At 44.9% G+C, this 27,817-nt stretch overlaps 1 protein-coding gene across 1 annotated transcript in view; it reads left to right on the top strand.

Moving 5' to 3' along the window:
* Positions 1-794: 794 nt before the first annotated feature.
* Positions 795-27,817, top strand: part of LOC103220719 (aryl hydrocarbon receptor-like) — a 52,982-nt gene continuing 25,959 nt past the window's right edge. Inside the window, exons 1-3 of the mRNA XM_073004990.1 lie at positions 795-1,376; positions 15,185-15,306; positions 26,040-26,129. Coding sequence (XP_072861091.1) covers positions 1,142-1,376; positions 15,185-15,306; positions 26,040-26,129 — 447 coding nt within the window. The 5' untranslated portion in view covers positions 795-1,141. The remainder of the gene's footprint in view (positions 1,377-15,184; positions 15,307-26,039; positions 26,130-27,817) is intronic.

The raw sequence follows: 27,817 nt of genomic DNA, 5'->3' as shown, positions 1-27,817 counted from the left end.
AGGCATGTGCCACCACATCCAGCTATTTTTTGTATTTTTAGTAGAGACAGGATTTCAGCATGTTGGTCAGGCTGGTCTTGAATTCCTGACCTCAGGTGAACTCCTGCCTCCCAAAGTGCTGGGATTACAGGCGTGAGCCCCCACACCCGACCTGGCCTTCTAAAAAATAATATTTTGCTGCTTATCATGTTTTAAACTTCCTTCTGTCCTCTAGGGAGTGCCACTGTGTTTTGCTTTGGAGGGGAGGTAGTAGAAATAGCTTCAGTCGTGCTACTTGGGTGAACTAACCGCTCATGAGTGTCTCTGAAATCGTGACTGGTAGACCCGGTCCTGTGGGCCAGTGCCGGGCTTTGAGGGATGAGGGTCGGGGCACTGGGAACACAGAGCCTCCAGATATTCTTTCAAAGCTACACATGAAAACTTTGGTTTCATCCGTGGGAAATGTGGAAACTTTTGAATATGAAACCCAGAGGAGAAGCCCGTAAGAATAAAGATAGATGAGTGGTGACTACAGCCTCCCAGGAATCCTTCTTCCCTGCAAGTTGATGATGGAAGATTGTAGAGATGGATGGACACACACACAGAGAATTTATATGTGCATACGTATGTATATATGGAAAGAGATAATGTCTCCGTGTCCATAAGCATGTGTGTGTATTTACACACGCATACACAGAGAAGAAAAGAGAAAGCACACACATAGGTACATGTTAAGTATCTCTCTCTGTGTGTGTGCATGTGCATATGCTCAATTCCCAATAAATTATACTTTCCTAAATGGAGTTTCAGTTTGGTCAGTGTTAATTGTGATACAGAGATTTTCTCATTTAAAAATTACATGTGGATGCAAATGCACTGGGCCAGGGGCAAATGGGAGGGAAAGTGGGCCAGCCCTGATACTTTGAGGGCTGCCAGGTCTAACCCTCGTGCTTGGGTGTGAAGGAGCCTTCTAGGTGCCCAGGGCCCAGTGGGGCCCCAGCCAACAGATGAGGAGAGGGGTGAGGGCAGAGCAGTGGTGGGGCATCGTGGATGAGCAGAACCTGAGACTACAGGATGAGGGATTCTGCCTCTGAACACCAGGAATTTGGGCTGCACAGTGCGGGGCATGGTGTTGGAACCCCTGGGGTGATGCAAGAGTGAAATGGCAGTGGAAAGTGGGGCCATGATCATTCTTCTCTCTCCCCTAAGTCCTAAGCCACTGCCTCCAGAGGGAGCCAAGACCAACCCTTCCAAAAGGCACCGGGACCGACTGAATCAAGAGCTGAGCCGACTCACCAACCTGTTACCCTTCCCCGAGGACGTGCGTGCACGGCTGGACAAGCTGTCCGTCCTCAGGCTGATCGTGGGCTACCTGAAGGTGAAGGACTACTTTGCAGGCAAGTGGTGGCTGCTGTTACAAAGCGAGGGTGAGAGACCCCCGGGCACCTGCTGGGACCCTGGTGGAGGCTGTGGCCACAAGAGGAAAAGGGGTAACTTGGGTTAACCCTTTGTCCTGGTGAAAGCTGCACCATTGCCTTCAGACCTCAGGCAGAGGCAAGAGGCACCTGCTCGACACAGGTGCATTAGGTGAGCCAGGTGCTCACCTGGGAGTGTGCCTGTCCGAGGTGCAAACCCTGGCTCCTTGTTGTCCCAGGCTGCTCGTGGAAAGAGATGGCACCAGTCCCCTTGCCTGGCTCTGTTATTCTCCAGGGAGAGTCCTTAACGCGACCACCGTGCTCCTGCCTCCCTTTGCTTTGTCATTTCTTGTGAGGATCCAAGTGTTCCTCTACCTTATAGAACTTTGGTTCAGAACAAAGGTCCTCTTTCTCTGAATATAACATAGGATCTAGGATATTATTTCTTCTTGTTTTCTTGAAAACTTTTCCTCCTAAAATTCTCTATTACACAGAGGGCACAATCTATTCTTCCTTGTCCTGCTTGCTCATTAACTGTGTTGCTACTTAAAGACAGATGTTCTAACCCATTCCCGCAAGTTGAACTTGTATTCAGTGACGCTGAACGAACACGGGTTGAGTCTGTGGCCTCCTGTCTTCCCTGCAGCGTCACCTCTCATGAGGGAGAATGTGTCCCCTTTGTAGCTCAGAGACATGTCCTGGGAGGATGGACAAGGGAGGCAGACTCTGGGCCTGAATAAAAGGTTAAAAAATGGTCACAATCCTCTCATGAAATTTATTTTGTTTTTAAAAAGCTTTTTTAGAATTGCTGGAAATTTGGGAGAAAATCTGGGGGAAATTTAAATTTATATCTAAGTTGATTTATAATGAGACCATCAACGTAGAAAAGTCATCTCCCAAGTAAGCATCATCTGTGAAGTTTTTTATAAACTCCCCAGCTCTACTCCAACAAGAACAAATGTGGATTCATCGTTTTCATCAAATTTGATAAAGTTTTGGCCATTATTTCTTCAAACACTTTCTCTGAGTCTTCTTTCTCTCCTCTCTGTGTAGAACTCAAATTACATGTATTTTAGATTGCTTGATGCTGTACCACAGACCGTTGGTTCTTTGCTCAGTTTTCTCATTGCTGCTTCATTTTGGATAATTTCCACTGACCAGTCTCTAAGCTTATCAGTCCTTTTCTCTGCGAGTGTTCATTTTGCTGTTAAGCCTATTAAATGTATTTTTTATTTCCAGTATTATATTTTGCAGATCAAACATTTCTCTTTGGTTCTTTTTATAGTTCCATTTCTCTGCTGAGCTTTCATTTATATGATCATTTTCACTTTAAGTATTAGAGTCAAGAATTTTGCTGTTCAGTATGGTAGCTATTAGCCATATATAGTTATTTAAATTTAAACTTATCAATTAAAATTAAGTAAGATTAAAATCTTAGCTTCTTGGTCACACCAACCACATTTTCAGAGCTCAGTAGCCACATGTGGCTGGGACAGCAGATATGAAGCCATTTCCATTATCACAGGGGAAAGCACTGCTCTCCCCTGGAAATTATCTTCCAACTCATCTAAAATTGTGAAACCTCTTTCTCTGTCAGTTGTCTTCTCTTTGCCACTATGGAAAGAAAATGGAAACTTCTGAACCCCCCACTGTATTTAATTAAAGACAAAACAGCCCTCACTATCTCCATTTCTTCAGATGCATCTTCTTGAATAGAACTTTGGCAACAAGAAAACTGGAGGATAATACCAAAGAATGCTGATTTCTGCATCACGTTATCTTTCTCTGTGTTCCATCATCCTTCTGTTTTCATATTATTTTAGTCTTCGTGGCAAAGCTGACAATCCTTAATGATGAACTTTGAAATGTTTTTAGGATGATAAAATAGCAAAATGTTCCAAGATTTAAAAAACTAAATAAAATCACTAAGATGAATGTGTCTTAGATTTATATATGGGTTAAATGGACCCACATGATCACTGTAAGATGGGATAAATTTTATTCTATTTTTAAAATAAATTTATCTTTGTTCTTTGGAAGACCTCTAATAAAGAACAAAAGTCAGGACATATTAATCTTTAAAATTGTTACAGCTGTTCAAAAAAGAAACTCAAAAACTAAAATTGGATCCCGTCAACCCAGATAATATACTCTGAAAACTTATGAAACTTTTGCTCGAAGTACAATGGTAACTGCAGAAAAGCAGCAATTATTTAATCATTCCCAACAACAATATGGAATGTCCTCCGAGGACCAAACACTCCAGGTGGTGGCCCTGGTTGTGGGTTTTATTTGGGGTGATGACAGCGTTTGGGAACTAGAACAAGGTGGTGGTTGCACAACAAACATTGTGACTGTACTAAATGCCACTGAATTGCTTGTTTTTAAATGGTTACTCTTATGTGAAGTTCACCTCAATTTTTAAAAATGCACATTCAAAGTCTTTTCCCTTCTAACACCCTTGGAGGGGAACTTAGAAGCTTATTAGAGTCCAGACGAGCCCAGGGTGTTGCCAGGGGGCCCGCCCTGGTCAGCTCTGCTGGCCGTGTGGTTGTCCTGCGCCTTCAGGGATGAGGCGACAGGCGTCTGCCCATCTGTTAATGACCTGGCCAGTGATGTCAGCACCCTGGAGAGAAGTTGAAGACATTTAGATGTGGATCCAGCTGATTCTCCTGGAGTAAGACTGGACATTCTCCAGCCTCCAGCTGTGAGCAGGGAAGTCACAGGCTGGCCTCCTCCCATTCCACTCCCCGAGAGGTTACTGTCACAGCCCATCCTTCTTTTTCTTTTTTTTTTTTTTTTTTTGAGACGGAGTCTCACTCTGTGCCCAGGCTGGAGTGCAGTGGCGCCATCTCGGCTCACTGCAAGCTCCACCTCCCAGGTTTACACCATTCTCCTGCCTCAGCCTCCTCAGTAGCTGGGACTACAGGCGCCGCCACCACGCCCGGCTGATTTTTTATATTTTTAGTAGAGACGGGGTTTCACCGTGTTAGCCAGGATGGTCTCAATCTCCTGACCTTGTGATCCGCCCGCCTCAGCCTCCCAAAGTGCTGGGATTACAGGTGTGAGCTACCGCGCCCGGCTCAGCCCATCCTTCTTAGTGATCTTCTGGTTCTCTCATTCCACCGCTGAGCACCAGGCTTGGTGTTCCTGATGAGGCCTCATCCCTCCTCAGTGAGCCCCTGACTCAAGGGAGACATGCAGCATCGAGCTGCTCTCACGGGGCTGGGTGCAGGTGGTCTCTGAGCCCAACTTATGGGGGCAGAGGGGGCAGGACTCATCCCCTCCAGGCTCCCCACGTGTCCTTGTCCCCGCACCTCCCGCTGGGTACCCTGCCACCCTCCCTGCCTTCCTCTCCACCTCCAGGACACCCCATGGGGCTCCTGCTAGGCTCTGGAGGTGGCCAGGCTTGGCTTTCCTTGGCCCAAAGTGTCTGTGTGTGATGCTGCTTTTCCTTCTAGGCAGCTGTAAAGGCAGGGGCCTGTCTGTCTTGACCATTCAGTGCCCGTGAACAGTGGAGAAAGGCTGCAAGTAGGGGCTGGCACCTGCGTTAGCCGTCCTCTGTCCATCAGAGGTGGTGCTAGGTGAGGCAGGGAGTCCACCAGGCAGAACAAGTACTGAGGTGGATGAGAGGGCATTTGCTGCTGGGGGTTACCTCCAGGTGGTAGCCCCTCACCCTAGGCTGGCTCAGCACCCGTGCCTGGCGCTACAGCTGACACTGCCCCCAAGCCCTGAGTGCAGCCCCACACTGCGGCCAGGTTGGTCTGGGGGATGGGCAGGCCTGACAAGTGACCGATTGCCTGTGTGCTGAGAAGAGAGGTCAGGGCAGCTGAGTCCACTCCTGGGAGCTGACCGTGCCTGCGCCCTACCCGACGGGAGGAACAGTTGTCTCTTACAGCCAGGCAGAACCTGCTCTGATTCACTGCTGAGCCCGAAGGACGAGGGTGCCAGACCCACAGACTTGCTCTGTTGGGGCAACTCCCTTGGGTTAGACCGCAGGCTCCAGTCATGCTGTGCGTCTCCATCTGGCACAGAAAGCTGTGCGGTCAAATTTAGCATCCAAAATCACAACACAACTTAGCAAAGGAAAAGCCAGGACCAGCAGGTGATCTGGGCTCTGCCAGGAGAGGGCAAGCAGGTGGCGTCCGGAGGCCCAGAGTGAACATGAAGACGGCGTTGTCAGGGCAGGGTAACCTGTGGCCATCTCAGAAGATTGCCTGCCTGCCCAGCATTCAGAGGACGGGTTTCTGTTCTTTCTCTAGAATTTTTGATGTTCTAAGCAGGAACATACTTAAAAAAAAAAAAAAAAAAAAACTGACTAAAAGTTAGAATGGAAGATTCAAATATAAATCCATATTTTCTTCAGGAGGTACTTCTTGACCAGTTTGTCTCTCTAGACTTGACTGGCTGTCTCTGTCAGGGGGCAGCCCTGCTGTATAACCACATTGCCACACACTGATGCAAGTTCTTTTGAGGCAGGTGCAACCTGGCATCAACTATGAGCTCAAGGGTGCCAGGGCCAGGCCTGCAGGTCCCTGGCCTTTCCCTTTTGGTTGCCAGGTGGCTTCGTGGCCCCTGCCATTAGGTTGGTGTTCCAGGCAGGAGAAAAGAAACAAGAAATAAGTGGTGATGCCAATCTCCAGCACCCCCTGGTTGGCATCTGCTTACCTCTCATTGGTCAGTTGGCATCACACAGCCATCTAGTTCCAAGAGAGTCTTAGAAATGTAGTTTTTCTGATTTGGGTATAAAAATAACTTTTTAGATAGTATTTTTCTCTTCATAGATTTGAAATGTTGTTGCCGAGAATCTTCCAATGCAACACTGCAACAATGGAAGCATTGTCCAGGCTGGGGAGCGGGAGGGTGGGGATGGTGCCACGGAGAGGAAGGTGTCTCTGGTCCCTCCTCTGGGCTGACCCAGACCTGCCGAGGTGGCTTCTCACTGAGTAGAAATGAGCCCAGGGGGTTCAGTCTATTTCTCCTTGGTAGAGCTCGGTTGGGAAGCTCTCAGCTACCAGGCACTGGAAAGAAACCTGTCTTATTTTAGGAAACAACTTCAACCACAATAAAAGTGCACTATCTCCCAAGATGAGGCAGAAGTCGGCCCACGGTGACACAGAGGTCTGAGTCCTTTCCCACCATCTGCTCTGCCAGCTTTGGCTCCTCCCCTTGTGTGTCCCCAAGGAGGATGCTTCTACTCCAGGTGTCGCGTGCAGGCACCACGGGACTGGAGGCAGTGAGGGCCCCTTTGCTCTTTGCCCATGTCCTCCTGGACGCTCCCAGCAGCTCCCTTCCACGTGTCCATTTGCAGACAGGCATTGGCAAGGGGCCTGGTCGTGCGCATCCAGCACAGCCACTGCATGGCAGAGGAGGGGCGGGCTGCTGGAGACGATGGGAAGGAAGTCCAGCAACGTCTGCCCGTGGGCCACGCTCTCTTTTCCTTAGTGTGGGGTTCCTGCATTTACAGAGCAATGCAGGTTTAATGCTGAAATCTCAGAATGTATAAAAAGACAAAAGAAAAAACAAACATTAAGAACTCACCTATAATCCGGTCACTCAGAGATAATCATGATAATTTGATGTATCCAGCTCCAACTGGACACGTACATCCGGGGAGTAAACCTCACAGGCTGGAAGCTGGAGGTCACTGCAGTGCTGCTGACTCACATGGGCTTCTAAAATGGGAAAGATTTTAAAACATTGCCTCTGACACTGGCATCATTCGTACAGACTGTTCCGTGATGCCAGGCGGCTTCCTCATTGCATCTCAGTGAGTCCGTAAGTAACTCTGAAGACTCGCAAGGTGGAGGCTACAGTTCCAAGATTCCTTAAATCCACGTTGTGACACAACCGGTATGGTCACTGGACGTTCGTGTTTTTCCTGACTCTTGATAATTTATTGATTTTCTTCAGTGATCGAGAAAGAACTGAAAATTACTATTAGGCCTATTTTGCAGATCACACCGAAATTCTTTAAGAGGACAAGAAGAAATCCTTTGCTGAATCAAGCAGAACTGAGTGTTGTAGGAACCCATGCATCCCTGACTCCTGGGCTGGAAGGTCCAGCATCCCAGCTCTCAGGCCAGTTGTAGCCGCTGGTGGAGTTGCTGAAAACAGTCTGCACAAAGAAAGCTCTCTATCCTTTCTGAGCACATATTTAAGCTGAATATCTAAAGTATCTGGTGGTACCACCGAAAACTTGCTGCCATTTCTAATGTACTGAATATTCTAAAGTAATAAAAATAAAGAGTAAGAAAAAATGCCTAATCGGATCATTGTCATAGTGGTGAAAGTTTGTAAACAGTATCACCCCTTCATTTGTATAAAGCTATTATTTTAAATCACATTTAATTTGCATTGTTTTACATTGTGATGAGTCTTTAATTTACCGTGAGCTGGAGTCCACATGTGGCCACAGATGCTGCGAGTGTGGACGCTGGTCCAGGCAGCAAGTTCCTCAAGGGAAGGGGTGTGGCTTGTTCATCTTGGAAACCCCAGTTCAGTGACGGGAACTTGGGAAGCACAGAATAACCACTGGAAGAACTGAGGTGTGTTTTAGTCAGCTCTGCCTGCTATAACAGAAATCCCACAGACCTGGGGGGATTGGACAACAGAAATTTATTTCTCATAGTTCTGGAGGCCAGAAGTCTCCGATAAAGGTGCCAACTGGTTCAGTTCCTGGTGAGGGCTGTCTTCATGGACTGGCCATCTTCTTCTTGTGTCCTCAGACAGCAGAGAGAGAGTTCATTTCTCTCATGTCTCTTCTTCCAAGGGCCCTAATCCCGTTCATGAAGCTCCACCCTCATGATCTGATTACCTCCCTAAGGCCCCACCTCCTGACACCATTACCTTGAGCATTAGGGCATCAGCATGTGATCATGAGGTGGGCACAGACATTCAGTCCACAGCACTGTGCATTCATTTTTAAAGTCCTGAACTTCTCGAAGGTTCAAGGGAGGGAGGACGTGAAATTTCACCCACGGATCTGCAGTTAGAGCTTCCATACCTCCTTCCTCTCTTGGTGAGGTTCTCACCTGACCTGTGGGAAGTTTATAATCAAAGGCCTGGCCACTCTGAGGTGGTTAATATCTGCAAGAATGACGTGTGAGGTGTGGTGAGAAGCAGGAGCGTATTTATAACCACGTATTGGAAAAACGCAGTATCTCTATAATAGCAAAAGAGGGTGACTGGGAGCCATCCAGCCACCACGGCCAAGTTTCCATCACAGAGTCCATCTTAGGCAGGTAGGAGATAAAGAACCTGTGTGCAAAATTCAGTGTGTCCAGCGGGCACAGCCTCCACTGGCTGAGGCTTTTTCCCATTTACACCCAGGGCTGCAGTCTTTGTTTATTCAGCGCAGACACGGGGGCTGGAGCAGGGATTGGCTGTGGCTGCGGGGCGGTCATGTGCTGCAACTGGCTTGAACCGGCTCTCTAGAATCAACTGTTATATTTTCAGGAATTTTGCAAGTCAATGGTTAAATCACATAAACATACAGTTAAATATCTATTTGGGCATTTCTGGAGAATCCCGCTGTGTCAGGAGAGTGGCTGCAGAGAAGGCACCTCATTTGGGTCTCTCCAGGCAAAAGGCTGTCTGGGCTCCTGCTTCTGTCTCCCTGCATCAACGTTAAAGAGCCCAGAGAACGCCGAGGCCCTGCCAGCCTGGACTCCTCAGTCGGGGCAAAGTCAGGAGGGACCCGCCTCACATCCCCAACCCCATCCTAGCCCTTGGCAGGACCCCAGGCCTCTGTCCACAGGTGTGTGTCAGACTCAGTATGTTGCTTGCCTGAGACCCCATCCCTCCTTCCCTCCCACACTCACGGCTTCTTCTCCACTGACAGCTAGGCCTAGGACCCCTGCCGCCCCTCACCACAGGGCTTTTAGCATCCCCATCCCAGATCCCACTCCCAGTTTCCCCAGCCCCTGAACCTAGGACCCTCATCAGCAAATCCCCCACCGCCTTCACCTTTTCTGAGCTTCGCCTGCGCCTTCTAGCTTGAGGGGGCCGGGCTCTGCCCTGAGCACAGAGCACAACTGCTGAGGGGCGGCAAGGGAGGCGAGCTTTCTCTGAGAGGAAGTAGATCCACGGCAGGGCAGTTAGTATTATTGTCAGCAAAAGGAATAGTGATATCCTTCTAAGAAGTTTAGAGCATCTGCACACTGACACTGAGACACAGGGCAAATGGCTTTCCTGCAGAGCAGAGCCAGCAGGTGCCAGGAGATGCACTGTGTCCTGAAATGCCATTTGTTAACTGCCAGTCTCAGCCTCCCCACCAGCCAGGTCGCTGCTCCTGGCCACCTCCCTGGAGTGCTGGCATTCACTGGACTGCTGGGTTATTTCTTCCTGTGAGGAGCAAAGCTAACAAGTTGGAGGTGGGTGGAGATGAGGGTCTCTTCAGGTGGCCTCACTCAAGAGTAGAAACATGAGAGCAGAAACATGCAGACCTGTGGACTGAGTGACAAAGGCATCAGAGGACAGACTGGACATGGTTTGTTCACTCTGAAGAATTCGCCTTTTTGGAGCCAAACATGTCAGGCTCAGTTCCTCTTGCTCAGCCCGTGGTCACGCAGTCCAAGGTTGCTGTGGCCTCCTGCCCCCACTGGGACACGCACACTGGGGCCTGCTTTTCTGTATCCCTCAGGTGGTGCCTAATTTGTTCCTGGAGATGTGCATGTAGTAGACATTTAGGGTCTGGAGTGGGAGAAACTATATTTAGGAAAACCTAAAGCTATGGCTTATCACTCTCTACATGTGAACTTAAGTGTTTGATCATTTCTAAGGGGACATTCTTCTAATATGTCATGTAAAGGCTTTGCATCCTTAAACAGAACATGCTGGAATAATCTGTCTTAGTGAGTCAGGGCCAGTGAACAGACCAAGTGGCCACCCTCATCCCTGCCCCTGCTGCTCCCCGTACCTGTGCATTGCTGCTTCTGACCCACTGTCACTGGAAATCACTGAAACAAACGGGGTCTTTCTGTGTGTAAAGTTGACTTAAATGGGCCTTGAACCAAGATCTGTGTATGCCATGGGAATATTCTCCAGCATCTTCTGATTTTGTATGTTCTGGCCATGTGCGTGTCAACAGGATCCTTCTCCCCAACCCTCGAAGTCACATCTCCTAGTGCCATTTTCCTATCTAGGCCCCAGAAGGTCAGTAAATGGGACAGATATGTGCAGCTGCTTCTGGGGAGCATCTCCCTGCCCCCACCCACTTATAGCAAGCAAGACAGGTGCCATGTGTCAACAGCTTCATAACTAAATTGCTGGCTAGGCGCAGTGGCTCACACCTATGATCCCAGTACTCTGAGAGGCCAAGGCGGGAGGATTACTTGAGCCCAGGAGTTCAAGACCAGCCTGGGCAATGTGGCAAAACCCCATCTCTACAAAAAATACAAAAGCATTAGCCAGGTGTGGTGGCACATGCCTGTAGTCCCAGCTACTGGGGAGGCTGAGGTGTGAGGATCACTTGAGCCCAAGAGATAGAGGCTGCAGTGAGCCATGATCGCACCACTGCACTCCAGCCTGAGTGACAGAATGATCAAAAAAAAAAAAAACTAACTAAAACTAAATTGTTAACCCACGTTCATCTGACCTATACTCACCATAGTCTGGTGATCCCATTGCCCCCTTTCTTTGTAACTTGGCATTATATAATATATGTATATATTTTTTTTGAGACAGAGTCTCGCTCTGTTGCCCAGGCTGGAGTGCAGTGGCATGACCTCAGCTCACTGCAAGCTCCGCCTCCCGGGTTCATGCCATTCTCCTGCCTCAGCCTCCCGAGTAGCTGGGACTACAGGCACCCACTACCACGACCGGCTTTTTTTTTTTTTTTTTTTTTTTTTTTTTTTTTGTATTTTTAGTAGAGACAGGGTTTCACCGTGTTAGCCAGGAGGGTCTCAATCTCCTGACTTCATGATCCGCCCGCCTCGCCTAGCCGGCATTAATTAATGTTTACACCAACGTAATTTATTCTTCGTGAGAAAGAATTGCCATCTATTGAACATTTTCTATGAGCCAGACTTTTTATTGTTATTTCACTCAGTGAGTTTTCATCATCTCCCAGCATAGACAAGATAAAAGAGGTTCAGTGGAGTCAAGGGCTCTCCGAAGGCGGAACAGTAGTGAGACCGAGCCAGGACCGAACCTGCACCTGCTGCACTGGGCAGAGCCTCTTTCTGTTTGGAATGAGGTAGTTTGAAGCCATGAGCTTGAGCTGGAGGAGTCTGGATGGTCCATCACCTGGGTCTCAGGCTTCCTAGGCCTCATTATCTTGTAGAAAATGTAGATGAGGAGATTCTTTTAGCGAGATGGGGGGGGAAATCACATTGTCACATCTTGTCACCAAAGACAGAGACCACCAGCTGAACAGGAACCCACTGCTCCTATTCCTTTGGGAACTGCAGTGGATGAACAGCTGGGGCTGCCCTGTCCGGTGAATGAGCACATGAATGCTCAGTGTGGCAAAGGAAGCACAGGAGCCTAAGAAGAGGTGGAACGTTGCCATTGGGGTGATGGCTCTGGATCTGAGGAGAGGAAGGTCCTGTTTCTCAGAATATCAGTGTGAGGCTAATCTTGGATTGAATTCCTTCCCCAGCCCCCTCCTCCCCTTTCTCCCACCTTTTTTCTTCCCTGACAACCAGCCAAGGCTCCAGCAGCAGCTGACCCAGGGCCACTCCAGGACATGGAAGTGGAAATGCCCCCGGTTTCCACTGGGCTCTGTGATGACAGAGCCAGAAAACAAACAGTAGTTTGTCTATTTGTCAAATTTCAAATGCTTTTCCTTCAAGAAGTTTAGGAGGTAAAAAAAAAAAATCATTTGGCAAAGCGTCAAGTTTATGGACAAAGAGAAATCTGACCATTTTTTGGCTGAGAGAGACCAAAAGAGAATAACAAAGGAAAAACAAGGGTAGAGAGGGGTTTGCCCATGGGTAACCTGTTCTTTTCCACTTTTGGGAAGCTTGTATTAGAAGGGGTAATACATGCTATACATAAAATGATAATAAAATGATGCCTGAATTAGTGGGTATTTTGAGCCTTAAATCCCTTTATTACAAAAATTCCTTCAGAATTTAGGGAATCAACCAATCATAAGAAGGTTAGAAAGCAGTACTCACCCGCTCCCCTTGGTCCCGCCTGTGACAGGGAGGATGATGCCCCGATGGCCATGCTTCGCACTTTACTGCCGAGTCCCTGTGATAACAAGAAAACCACTGTTTCCAATGATTTTTAACAAGCTTACTAGTGTGTCTTTGCCACGAGCCTTCCCTAATGACTTTTGCGATGCAGTTAATGGTGCTGTTTTCTGTGTAACTGAGGACTTGATTAGAAAAAAATGTCTGCTATCCGGGCTTGTTTTTCATGCTGAACATCTTATCCCCAAGTTATGCACATTACGGTTAAATAGGATTTTTTAGATGAGCTTTCTTTCTTGTTTTTTAATCTTCAACTTAGAAGAAAATAGATCCACCAATATCGCTGATAATTTTGTGGGGAAGTATTTCCTGAGTATGCACTGGAATATCATTCACTGTCAGGCAAACTATACAATTATTATTATTATTATTTTTTGAGACAGAGTCTCACTATGTCGCCCAGGCTGGAGTGCAGTGGTGCAATCTCGGCTCACTGCAAGCTCTGCCTCCCGGGTTCCCGCCATTCTCCTGCCTCAACCTCCCAAGTAGCTGGGACTATGGGCACACACCACCACACCCGCCTAATTTTTTTGTATTTTCAGTAGAGACAGGGTTTCACCGTGTTAGCCAGGATGGTCTCGATCTCCTGACCTCGTGATCCACCCACCCCAGCCTCCCAAAGTGCTGGGATTACAGGCGTGAGCCACCGCGCCCAGCTTATTTCTTTACTAGTGATAAATTTTGCTTACCCAGCTAAATATTCTTCAGACTTGTACAAACTTATTCATGCTTAAAATAACATTTAGAAATGTGAAATGGCAAAGACCTCTTGGCTTATTTTTCAGGCTCCCTCTGCCAGAACCCTCTAGGGATGATTTGTATATAGAAAAGAGCTGTGAGCACCTGTGGGGGCCACATTCCCTTCATTTCTACAGAAATAGAGTTTGGAATTCCCTGGATTATGGAACAGAGGATGAGGACAGAGGAAAAACTGGATGCTTACTTAGGGACCCAGGGCCCTGTACCTTGTTCCATAAGCTCCTCCTTCGCTTGTTAGCCCTTTGTCTGTGACCCCACAACCAAAGCCCTGTTAACTTGCTTGTATACAAATGTGATGATGCCCCCGGCCCCGGGCAGCACCTGGAGGAAGGTCCAGCAGGCGCACCTGCCTATCTGCATCACTGCCCTTGCTGAATACCCCTGGGCCTTTGACTTTGCTTCAGGTGCTGGAGACACAGGAGGGAACAAAACCTTATCGGCACAACAGTTACATCCAAGTGGAAGACACAGCCCCTGTGTCAGCAGACAAGTGTACAATACAAAATAGGGTAAAGCCTCTGAGGGGGGAAAATAGGGCAAGAGGTGAGAACAGCAGACACTGCTGATGAGGCCATTCTGAAGGTATCTAAGCAACAAGGAAGTGACAGAGAAGCCACGTGAAAAATGGCAAGAGGGGACTTCCAGGAAGAGAAAACAGCACCTGCAAAGTTCCTAGCAAAGAACAGGAAGGGCCTCTCTTTTCTGGGAAACAGCTAGGAGTCAGAAGGAGGCTGTGTGACTGACATGGCCAGGTTGGTGGGAGCCGGGCAGTTTCAGGAGAAAACATGGCCATCAGGAAAAGGCCAGCCTCCCAGGCTCCCTTGCACCAGTGTGGTCATGTGACAGGGTTCTGACCAATAGGCTATTGGCAAAGGAGTCAGGTGGCAGCTTCCTTGAGAGAGACGGTGCCACCCTTTCTTCTGCAGATCCCTCCTCCTGGGAGCAGAAGGGGTGAGGCCTTGAGGCTGAGAGAACGAGCTCCAAGGAGCTGGTCCCACGGAGCCTCACGGGACAGGGCTGCACACAGCCCTGACTGCACTATTCTGATACAGTATGAGCATGAGATATGCTTTTATCTTGTAAGCTATTGTTATTTGGGGAATTTTAGTTACAAAAAAGTGAATCTTCACTAATGGTCATGGTCAGGACATAAGATTTATGTGTATATGAGGCCATTGGAGGGTTTTGTGCATATATGAGGCCTTTGGAGCAGAAGGGTGATATTATATGTTATATAATTTTTCAGAAATGTCATGCACACTTCTGTTCAGGGAATTGATTACACAGGGCAGAAGTAGAAGTAGGAAGGTCAGCAAGAGTTGATAATGTCTCAGACCGGGATGGTAGTGGTAGAGGTGGTGAAACAGGTGAGGGTCTGGATCTGCAATTTTTTTGTAACAGGTCATGTCATGCACTTATACCTGATCTGATAGGTAAGGCAAAAATGAAATCATCATACACCAAGTCAATGTTAATGGCAGTGACTTTAATGCTAAGGGAGTCGAAGGAGGCACAGCAAATTTTCCTCAGAAGAAATAGCAAGGGCACCTCAGAGGAAGCAGAATTTGAACTGAATTAATATTTTGCCTGTAGAGAAGCCACAGTAAGAACAGCTCAGACAAAAGTTAAAATGGGGCTCTTTTCCCAGCTAGAGGAGGTAAGTGTTCAATCAGATGTGACTGCTCTTACTGGAACCTTGGAAGAACTCAAGGTGCCAGTACACAGAGTGACACCGGCTATCCTGAAACTGAGAACCAGGGTCGCCTGGATTCTCCTTTTCATCCCTGTAGGATGGCACATGTTCACAATAACACCATTTTTCCTTCTCAGCAACCCTAAAGGACAACAATGCAGGCTGCTCAGCTGACCCAGCCATGAACCCAGGAAGAAGTGAACAGACCTTTCCACAAATCAACGTAGATTTGTTTTCTGAAGGGGACTTGCTTCTTCAGGTACCGTACAATGTTGACCATCTCTACTCCATGTCAGTGGTTATAACTATAGCAGAATCAGGCCTCGGAGTTTTCCAGAAAATATTTTGCTTCAACTTTTGCTCAATATGTATTTAATTATCATGTTAAATTTCTGGTTGAATCGAGTACTCTATATCTAATTTTCCATTTTTGGACAAATCTCTACTCATGGTGCAATGTGGGTGGGAATCATACATGGGATAGGAAGAGTCAGAAACTCTAGATATCAGTCCCTGATGGTCACCTGCTAGTAGAGTGGTAGTCACTACCTCCCCAAAAGTGATACTCCGTCTTCTCTATATGCCTCAGAGGCTGTGAGACTCAGATGTAGGAATATATGTGAAAATCATACTGTAAGTCATCATGTCCTGAGTCATGAAACAACTTTACAAAGGAAGAACTGTGTGTAGATGAAAAACATTACCATACCATATTTCATTTTTACTACTTTGAGCATTTGAAACATAACATTTCTTTCTCTTTAATCTTCTATCTAAATACGATATATTCCTGCTACCTCACCAAGGAATCCACATTCTGGGTGTCATAAATATAGCAGATTTTTCACCTTACACACCAGAAGTATGAAACTTCAGCAGACAGTCCACAAAGAACATACATAACCACTGGTTGATTGGTCATCCCCTGTGAACTCCCTCAAGGATTATGATTAGAAGCAGGTGGGTCTCTTCTTTAGGTAAGAGAAGGTGGCATGAAAGAACACTCCATCTTCATTTACCTGGTTAAGGCTTATTTATCTATTGGCAAATCATTAGGCTCTTCTCTGGCTGCGGGTTTAGTCTCAGCATACTCTGTCTTAAAAGTCTGTAGTTTCCTGTGCCCAACCACAAGGTGAGGGATCTTTTTAAAAACTCAAAAGAGATCTGCTACAAAGACCCTGTCAACATGTTAGCATATGTTAAGATATCTAAGCATAGGTTATATTGTTCTCTTCACTTTTTTGTAAGTTTGAAATCTTTTGTATTTCTCCTTTAAAATAGAAATTTAGCACAACGAAATCTCTTGAAATGGAATTCCTAAGAATTATTTAGAATTAGTTTGTTTGGCTGAAAATTCCCAATAGGGCTTCTGTATTAATCTGGATTCTCCAGAGTAACAGAACCAATAAGATGTGTGTGTTTGTGTGTGTAGAAAGAGAGAGATAAATGTTAAGGAACTGGATCATGTGATTGTGGGATAAGTCCAAAATTTGCAGGAGAGGCCAGCATCCTGGAGACCCAGGGCAGAGTTGATGTTTCAGTCTCAAGTCAAAAAGCTGTCTGGAGGCAGAATTTTTCTTCTGTGGGGGATCTCAATCTGTTTCTCTTAAGGGATTCAATTGATTGATTGGATTTGACCCACCAACATTATAAAGGCAAATCTGTTTTACTCAAAGTTTGCTTATTTAAATGTTTCAATGTGTCCCCCAAAATCCATGTTGAAAATTAATCCCATTGTGCTGATATTAAGAGGTGGGGACCTTTGGGGAGTAATTAAGACATGAGAGCTCTGCCCTTGTGAATGGATTAGTGTCTTATAAAAGGGATGGAGGAACAGGCTGAGGCCCTTTTGCCCTTCTGCCTTCTGCCATATGAACACACAGCATCGGTCCCCTCTGGAGACGCACGGCGTCTGTCCCCTCTGGAGGATGCAGCAACAGGGCATCATTTTGGAAGCAGGGAATGGGGCCCTCACCAGACACTGAACCTCCCAGTGCTTTGATCTTGAACTTCTCTGACTCTATAACTATGACAAACAAATTTATATTATTTATAAATTACCCAGTCATAGGTATTTCATTATAGCAATACAGATGGACTAAGACACAAATAAATTTATATTATTTATAAATTACCTAGTCGTAGGTATTTCGTTATAGCAATACAGATGGACTAAGACAAATGTCAATAAAAAAATACCTTTGCAGAAACATCTAGACTAATATTTGATCACACATTTGGACATCACAGTCCAACCAAATTGACACATAAAATTAACCATCACAGCTTTATATTTAGGTGTTTCCTAAGTGGCTGTTAACAATAATTAGTTTCAGTTGCTAGAGACAAAAATCTTGTTTAAACTGATAAAGAAATATTCAACTTCGTTTTGTGGGAACACATTCAGATATTTAGGATTTAAAATCAAATCGAATTTAAATTATTCTGTTTTTTCTAAAAGTATATCAGACACAGATACTGTGAACAAAGACCAGACATAAAGTATAAAGGAATTTTAAAAAACAGTAAAAATATGAATGATTTGCAATCCAAATAGAATATCTATTGCTGTTCTATTTGTTTGGTTGTAATAATGATATGGAGGCCAGCACAGCGGCTCAAACCTGTAATCCCAGCACTTTGGGAGGCAGAGGCGGGCAGATTGCTTGAGCCCAGGAGTTCAAGACCAGCCTGGGCAATGTGGCAAAACCCCATCTCTACAAAGAAACAAAAATAGCTGGGTGTGGTGGTGTACACCTTGTATTTCCAGCTACTGGGGATGCTGAAGTGAAAGGATCACTTGAGCCCGGGAGGTCAAGGCTGCAGTGAACTAAGTTCATACCACTGCACTCCAGCCTGAGTGTCAGAGCAAAACCATGTCTCAAAATAAGTAAATAAATAAAAGGATGTGGAGAGGTGGGGTTTCTGGACTGGCAATGTGAGAAGCTTGACAGATGGTCCCTACCCCCAGCTCAGTGTGATGGGTGCAGCCAAGAGCCAAGAAAATGAGACTCTCTTTTTCCAAGTTCCCAGTCTAGGATTATGGTTTTACCCAGGAAAGGCAGGCTGCCGACACGTTTCATCACTCCTCACTTGTGTTGCTGAAGTTCCTCTCCAGGAAAACATGGCTGAGAAGACTGGAGCTCCCTTTCTCCACCTAGCCCCAACTCATAGGGTAGAAACTCTATCCCAAGCACAGCAGGCTGAAAATACTGGCCCCAAATTTCCCCAACTCAGCTTACGTGTAGCAGGGAGAATCCAAACCAGAAGAGGCAAGCCCAGATGATCAGGGGTTACTGTCCATGCCCAGGACCCCAGCCATAGAGCGAAGCTATAACTGAGAGAAGCAACTGCCACCCGTGATCCCAGTTCCAATGCAGTGGCACTGGAGAAAGATAGGTCATAAGAACAGAGATCTGTTCAGCTCTCTAAGGGGACTGATATTATTTGGAACAGAACTTGGAAAATGTATACCTAGGAGTACTCTTGAAAAAATATTAAGCCATTATTTCCTTAAGTATCTTTTCTGCTCCTTTTCTCCCTTCTTTTCTTTTGGTGTTCCCATCACATGTATATTGGTACACTTAACATAACATAGTACTGGAGGTTCTAGGGAAATTAGGCAAGAAAAATTAGATTTAAAGTTTCCGTACTGGAAATGAAGAAATAAAGTTATCTCTATTTGCAGATGATGTCATATCATGTATAGAAAACATGAGAGAAAATATTACAAAACTATTGAAACTAAGAGTTTAGCAAAGTTGCAGGATACAAGATCATAAGCAAAAACCAGCTACATTTGTATACATTACTGTGAACAATTTAAAAATGAAACTGATTAAACAATTCCATTTACAAGAGCATTAAAAATCATAAAATACTTGGGAATAAATTTGGCTGACTAAGCTAGTCTTGCACACTGAAAACTAAAACATTGTAGAAAGAAATCAAAGCAGACAAAAAATGGAAAGAAATCCTATGTTATGGGTCAGAAGTCTTAATGTTGTGAAGATAGCGATATTCTCCAAATCGTCCTACATAATTCAACACAAAACCTAGTGGAATCGCAGCTGAGTTTTGTTTTGTTTTGTTTTGAAAAAATTGTCAAGCTGATTCTCAAATCTAGATGGAAATGCAAGTAACCTGGAATAGCCAAAATAAACCTGAAAAAGAACAAAATCAGAGAATTCACACTCCCAGCTTCAAAATCTACTACAGAAGCCACCATTATCAAAACATTATGGTACTGGCGGGGCATGGTGGCTCAGGCCTGTAATCCCAGCACTTTGGGAGGCCAAAGTGGGTGGATCAGTTGAGGCCAGGAGTTCAAGACCAGCCTGACCAACATGGTAAAACCCCACCTCCACTAAAAATACAAAAATTAGCCAGGCATGGTGGTGCATGCCTGTAGTCCCAGCTACTCCAGAGTCTGAGGCATGAGCATCGCTTGAACCCAGGAGGCAGAGATTGCAGTGAGCCGAGATTGTGCCATTGCACTTCAGCCTGGGTGACAGAGTGAGACTGTCTCAAAATGAAAACAAAAACATTGTGGTACTGATATATGGATAGAAATATAGATCAATAGAATAGAATTTAGAATCAAGGAATAAACCCTTACTTATGGTCAGTTGGCTTTTGCCAAGAAAATTCAGTGGAGAAAGGATAGTCTTCTCAACAAATGGTATGGGGCAACTATATATATCTGCATATGAAAGAATGAGGTTGGACTAATTTCTTACACAATAAACAATGAAATAATCTGTACACCAAAGCCCTATGACACACAATTTAACCTATATAACAAACCTGCACATGTATCCCTGAACCTAAAAGTTAAAAAAAAAAAAGAAGAAACTGAGGGACAGAAAGGATAAATTGCTCTGATCCCAAAGTAAATGAAAAACTTAGAATGCTTTTCCGTTGCTTCTGAGACAGACTAAAGACCTTGACATACCCTACAAAATCCTATATGATCTGGTTCTTGTCTATGAACACACCTTACTACTGAAGCAAGACATGCTGACCTTCTTTTAATTTCTCAATCATATAATGATTTTTCTCACTCTAGTAACTCTTTCACCCCATCCCCTCGTTTTTTCTGCCTAGTACCAGCTACTTATTTCAAATCTGAGCTCTAAAGTCACTTACTTAGGGAAATCTTCCCTGACTGAGTCCCAATCTTAAGTTCTGTCAGGTCCTCCTATTCTACACACTCATAGCACCTTGTATTTTTGCTTACTATTAAAAACATGTATTTGTATTATCCTTGGACTATTGTCTGTCTCTTCTGGAAAGTGATCTCTGTGAGGCCAGGACTACAGCTGATTAGCTTGTTATTTCCGCTTGGCCCATATTAAGCTCACAGTTAAAAAGAAAAAGAATAAAAACTAAGACATAAGAAAAAGACCCAGAAATGATACCAAAGCTGGAATTAACAGATCAATACTTTGAAACAGTTATTGTACATATGCTCCATGGTTTAAAGAAAAAGATGGGCCTAATAAGTAACAGATGAGAAGTCTCAAAAGAGAAATGGAAACTATAAAAAGAACTAAATGGAGATCCTAGAACTGAAAAACAGAACATCTGACTAGAAAAAAAGGACTTCATATGCTTCACAGCAGATTAGATTCAGTGGAAGAAAACAGGTCGTTGAATTTGAAGATAGGTCAATGGCAACTATCCAAATAAAATCACAAAGAGAAAAATGAAAAAAATTAAAATAGTCTCGGTGGTCTGTGGTACATTATCATGCAGCCTAACATACATGTAATTGAGTCACAAAAGGAATATAGAGAGAGATTGGGCAGAAAAAAGGATATCAATAGATAATGGCTGAAATTTTTCCAACTTTGATGAAAAATATTAGCCCATGGAGCCATAAAGCTCAATGACCTTGAAGCAAGATAAATACAGAGGAAACCAAATATTCTAGTCTAATTTCTGAAAACAGGAGAGTAAACAATTTTTGGTGTGTTTGTGTAATGGGCTCAACAATAAAAAGTAATGAATCATTAGTACATGCAGCAAGATTCATAAGCCTTAAAGCCTTTGTGCTGAATTAAAGCCAAACACAAGGGTGTATACTAAATTCATGTGTACGAAATTCTACAACAGGCAAAATTAATTTAAAGTATTGGGTGTGTCGTATGTTTATTGTAGCACTATTCACAATAGCAAAGACTTGGAACCAACCCAAATGTCCATCAGTGATAGAGTGGATTAAGAAAATGTGGCACATATACACCATGGAATACTATGCAGCCATAAAAAAGGATGAGTTCATGTCCTTTGTAGAGATATGGATGAAGCTAGAAACCATCATTCTTAGCAAACTATTGCAAGGACAGAAAACCAAACACCGCGTGTTCTCACTCATAGGTGAGAATTGAACAATGAGAACACTTGGACACAGGGTGGGGAACATCACACACCGGGGCCTGTCGTGGGGTGGTAGGAGGGGGGAGGGATAGCTTTAGAGATATACCTAATGTAAATGACAAGTTAATGGGTGCAGCACACCAACATGGCACATGGATACATATGTAACAAACCTGCACATTGTGCACATGTACCCTAGAACTTAAAGTATAATAAAAAAATAAAATAAAGTATTGGGTGTGTCATCAAGAGTGGAGAGAGGTAGAGGTTGGCTAGGAAGGGTCATGATGGAACTTTCTGGAAACTACTCTGTATCTTGGTAGGGAAAGTGAATGTATTTGTCAAAAATCTATCGGGTTGTACACTTAGGAAATGTGCAATTTGATGTATGTAAACTATGTATCAATCAATTTAGAAAACAGAAGTATTATATGCAGATTGGTGTCACTTAATACCACCCCCTTGAAGAGATAGAATGTTCAGAAGTTTCTTTTTAAAAGTCCTTAAATCAAGGCAGTTCTTTGCTCGTTTTTGTATCTGTGTCCTTTAAGCTTGGATTGATGACAATTTTTATTTTACTAAAATTGTCATCCTTGATTTAGTTGAAAAGTGCCTACAGTTATATTTTATTTACTTTTTTTTATACAAGTCTTGCTCTGTCATCCAGGCTAGAGTGCAGTGATGCAATCTCAGCTCACTGTAACCTCTGCCTTCTGGGTTCAGGCGATTCTCATGCCTCAGTCTTCCAAGTAGCTGGGACTACAGGCATGCGCCACCTCACCCAGCTAATTTTTGTGTTTTCAGTAGAGACGAGGTTCCGCCATGTTCACTAGGCTCCCCTCAAACTTCTAACCTCAGGTGATCTGCCTGCCTCGGCCTCCCAAAGTGCTGGGATTACAGGCGTGAGCCATCGTATGCAGCCTGTAGTTACTTTTAAATATCAGTTTTACTTATTTGTTATTCTGCATTGTTCTCATATTTCCTATGTAAGAACTGCTTAATTGTTTAAATTCTCCTTCTACCATTCCATATAACTAGGAATAACAGTATTAAGATATATATTTACATTGCTTATAACTGCCTGCGCAACTGGGATGTAGGAGTTGGGCTTGGCTTGAAGCATGGAGAGTTCACGCATTGTAACAAGAGGTGAGGCAGAGCCTATAAAATAGGTAGGAGAGAGTGGTGGCTGTATTACTCCATTCTCTCATTGCTATAATGGAACAGTCAAGATCGAGTAATTTATAAAGAAAAGAGATCTAATTGGCTCACAGTTCTGCAGGCTGTACAGGAAGCAACATTCTGGCATTCGCTCCGCTTCTTGGGAAGCCTGAAGAAATTTACAATCATGGCAGAAGGCAAAGGGGGAGCAGACATGTCACATGGCCAGAGCAGGAGCAAGAGGGCAAGGAGGGAGGTGCCACACACACTTTTAACCTGATCTCCTAAGAACTCACTCATTCTTGTGAGGACAGCCCAAAGGGGATGATGCTATACCATTCATGAGAAATTTGCCCCCATGATCCAGTCACCTCCCACTGGGCCCCACCTCCAACACTGGGGATTACAGTTCAACCTGAGATTTGGGTGGAGACTATAAACCAAAGAGTATCTGAAACAAGTCTCAAGTAATGTAGGAGTTTATTTTACCAAAGTTAAGGACACGCCTGTGACCCAGCCTCAGGAGGTCCTGATGACATGGGCCCAAGGTGGTCAGCCTACAACTTGGTTTTATACATTTTAGGGAGACTTAAGACATCAATCAATTCAATCCAGAAAGGCGGGACCACTGGAACTGGGGGCTTCCGGGTCATAGACGGATTCAAAAATTATCTGATTGGCAGCTGGTTGAGTTATCATCTAAAGACCTGGAATCAAAAGAAAGGAATGTCTGGGTTATAATAAGGGGTTGTGGAGACCAAGGTTTTATCACGTAGAGGAAGCCTCCAGGTAGCAGGCTTCAAAGAGAATAGATGGTAAATGTTTCCTATCAGACTTAAAGAGTCTGTTCTATCAGTCTTAAGGTCTGTGTTGATATTAACGGTAAGGAGGTGTGTCCAACCTCCTGTTCCCATCATGGCCTAAACTATTTTACAGGTTAACTTTGGAATGCCCTTGGCCAAGAGGAGAGGTCCATTTAGATGGTTGGGGGGCTTAAAGTTTTATTTTTGGTTGAAGGACACAGATCCAAACCATATCAGTGGGAGTATGTAGAAGTTCTGACTGCATTTTCTTTTCAAAGAAATAGTAAGCAAAGTTGAGTATAAGGAGAAGGCAGGAGGTATTGATGGTTTGAGAGAAGATGATGTGAAACAGTCATCTAAGAGAACGGGAAAGTGAATGCACCAGGAAAATGTATCAGGATTTATGGGTGGCATTAGGGGCCATTTGAGGTACACAGTCACAAATCCTAATTGAGTTCAGTGAATCAAGAGAACATAGGATTTGAGGATGTACACAAAGGAATCATTACAATGATAGATATATAGTAAAACTATAATACAAAAGGAGAATGTAATGTGTTTCAACATGATTATCATTACTGTTTTTATTATTGTTATCATTATTATAATTAAGGGAGTGTGACCATCTCAAGTCACACACTGAGGCATGCAAGAACCATAGTTTTCTTTGTTTTTCTATAACTTAACATTTTAAGACTTTATTTTTCCAAGTGGAAACATAAATTTCTATCAATTCATGAGTTCCTACCCTCTTTCTTGAAACTGATCTAAGTTCATGAAGACCTGCATGGTGCCAAGGATTGGGAACTGGAAGGCACCTGATCAGGGTGCTGGCCATTTCTGCAGGCTTCATGTTCCCTTCCTGTTCTCTGGATGTGCATCCATGCAGACCCTGATAACTTCCCTTGTTCCTGAGCACTAGTATCCTCACGACCCAGGGTCATCAAGCTCTCCCGCCCATTCTAGGCTGGGGAAGCACTCTGATATGTCCCAGGCACCCTCTGCCAAGACTCATCAGGAAATCACTTCTTAAATCTTACCAGGGAAGGAAAATGGCTAAGCTTTAAATATCTATCTTCATTAATATTACTCTGAGAGACTGAATACACAAACAAACAATGGCTAGACCATATATAAAAACAGAATTCTGACCCACAGCCTGCACAGGAAACCAGTCCCTTGTCTAAAATGAACAGCCCAGAAGGCCAGCCTGCTGTAAGTCAGATTTATAGGAGTTAAGACCATCTCCAATAACAAACCAGGAAGCTAAACAATAACTTCTATAACAACTGGCCCCAAATGGCCAGGACTTCATTAATAACTGACAACTTCCCTAATTTTTGCCCCTGCTTCCAACTTAGAACCAACCAGAGAAAGCCAAATGTGCAGCCTACGCTGCTACACAGGAAGCCCATTTCCAGTGAGCTCATGATTCCACAGCTTCCCCGGCGAGCAGCCTGTAATCAGTGCAACCCTGAAACCTTCCCTTTTTTAACTCTATAAAACTTCCCACTCCTCTGCCTGCACTGAAGTCTTTGCCAAAATGCAAAAAGTGACAGTGGCTGACTCCCTTACTCTAGAAAGCTCTGAAGAAATAGCCTTTGCTTTTCTCATTTGGTTGGTCTTCATTTGTTTCCATAACCCTGAACGTACACACAAGAGCAGAGCAGATTATTATTTACTGACAAGTGAACAAGGATTATTTACTTATAACCAAACAAGAACTGTTTGGTTCTCTTGTGCCCCAATTCCTTACCTCTAGACAATGCAATGAAAGCAGAGGTTATCCTACTCATCAAGCTTGCAGGAAATACAGAAATATAAATTTGGGCATTCATATACGTATTTTCTCCCTCCCCTACTGAAAGGAGGGAGAAAAACCTTGAAAAGGATCCTGAGTTATTACTTTAACCATTTAGAATATAAATAGATCTTCCCAAGGGAAAGATAAGACCGTCTGTCTCCAGATTTATAACCCAGGATGTCTCCATGTTCCTGGGTCTCAGCCTCCCTTGAAATGTAGACAACCCTGTAGTCCCGGCACTTTGGGAGACCAAGGCAGGACGATCCCTTGAGGCCAGGAGTTTGAGGGTACAGTGAGCTAGGATCATGCCCCTGCACTCCAGCCTGGGCAGCAGAGCCAGACCCCATCTCTTAAAAAAGAAAAAAAAAATGAAATAACAAATACCACCAGAGCCAGAAATCTCTTTGGAGTTCTCACAAGCTATAGTTGTGAATTAACTTCTGCAGCTTGCTGCTCTTTTAGCCCAGGTCCCAAGTTTCACTCTGATTTTCCCAGCATTCCTAACCACACAGAAACACAAACCTTTTTTTCTCTACCGCCTCACAGAACCTCAGAGGCTCTCAGTTCGGGGCTCCCTCAAACCCATCTGAGGTAAAGTAAGGCTTCCTGTCATCCTCTGTAAGAGATGGACAGCCTTCACTCCCCACCCTCCCCAGTTTTCTGAGGGTGCCCTGGGCCCTGCTTTTGGAAGGGACAGCCCAGGATGTGGTGGCAGTCAATGCCAAAGCAGTTCCGCAGAAACACCCAGGGCCTGGACCGGGGCCTTCAGGAGCTCCACATGCCCAGAAGCGAGACAAATTAATGAACCAGTCTGAACGCACTCTCTTCTCTGCCTCTCCCCAGGCCCTCAACGGCTTCCTCATGGCAGTCACAGAGGATGGCTACATCTTTTACGTCTCTCCCACAGTCCAGGACTACCTGGGATTTCATCAAGTGAGCAGTTTTGTTTCATTTCAGGGAAGTGAGTGAGCTGGGGATGGGACAGGGCCATGGGCCATATGCAGCCTGGTCTCTGAGGGGCTATAATGGAAGTCTCAGTCCCTCCTGCACACACTCTGTATGTCTTGGAAATGAACCTTCCTCACCTGTTGGAGGGCATGTTAGGCCAGGTCCTTTAAGAAGCAGATGCCGCACAGGATGAGATGAGCGAGATTCCTCAGGGAGCATCTTCCGAGGAACAGAACACGGGGAGGCAGCTGTGGACAGGGGAGCTGCCACACTTCCACGCAGGTCTGGCCCTTGGGCAGGAGACAAAGGAGAAATGTGTACGGCTGGAAGTTCTAAGAGAATTCGGCAAGGCTGATGGGAAGTTCTTAATCCCAAATTGCCCATCAGAGGCGATCAGAGTCCCCTGGGAACAGGCCGGCCTTGGTGTCCCTGCCACACTCAGTCACTGGCTGGGGACACTGCAGGATCATGGCCCTGAACACGGTGGTGGAGCCATGAGGTGTAGTAGGCTCAAGCGCCGCAGTCAGAGCCCAGGGGCACATTTCCGCGACTGCCGTGCTCCCAGGTGCTGCTCAGAGCGAGTTCTCCCTTTGGGTGTGCGGAGCAGCTCCTCCCTCCTTGGTTCCCATGAGTCTCTCTTCCTGAGGGAAGCCCAAAAAGGAGAGGTTAGTGGGGAAACTGCAGCCCCCAATCAGTGCAGTTGATCTCGGGGTAGCAAACTTTCCCTCCCCAACCCCTGTTCTGAACCCACCTACCCTCAGCCTCACGTCAGCATGTGCTGATGGCTCCCCTGGGTGTGACCCAAATGTTCATTCCTGTGGGTCTGAGCACAGACACCCAAAGCGTCACTGTGGCCCCCACATCAGGGTGGGGGCTGCTGGGGGCCAGAAAATAAATGAAATGCAAGCTACAGTCTGGTCAACACAAACCCATGGAGTCCCTGGACCCTGCCAGTGGTCACCGACCTATTCCCTGCACTTACCATTGTTATTATTGTTAAATTCTACCAAACATTTAAACAAGAACTAACACCAGTTTTCCTCAAACTATTCCAAAAAATGAAAGACGAGAGAATTCTTCCTGACTCATTCTATGCGGCCAGCATTACCCTGATAACCAGACAGGGACCCAACAAAAAAAAGGAAACTGCAGGCCAATATCCCTATGTCAAATGCACAATAAGTTATTGTATGTTTCCAAATGCAAATATCTTAACAAAATGCTAGCAAATCGAATCCAGTAGCACATCAAAAACATAATACACCATAATCAATACACCATAATCAAGTGGGATTTATCCCAGTGATGGAAAGATGGTTCAACACATGCAAATCAATAGATGTGATAATACATCACTTCAACAGAATGAAGAATAAAAACCACATGATTATCTCAACAGATACAGAAAAGCATTTGATAAATTTCAACATCACTTAATGATAAAAACTCTCAATAAATTAGGCATAGAAACAATAATGTACCTCAACACAATAAAGTCCAGATTTGATAAACCCACAGCTAATATCATACTGAATGGAAAAAAATGAAGGTCTTTTCACTAAGAACTGGATCAAGGTGAGGATGCCCACTTTTTACCACTGTTATTCAACATAGTACTGGAAGTTCTAGCCAGAACAATTAGGCAAGAGAGAGAAATATAATGCATCAAAATT

Source organism: Chlorocebus sabaeus, chromosome 2 (genome assembly GCF_047675955.1).
Source record: "Chlorocebus sabaeus isolate Y175 chromosome 2, mChlSab1.0.hap1, whole genome shotgun sequence".
Lineage (NCBI taxonomy): Eukaryota > Metazoa > Chordata > Mammalia > Primates > Cercopithecidae > Chlorocebus > Chlorocebus sabaeus.
This window is presented reverse-complemented; position numbering and strand designations above follow the sequence as displayed.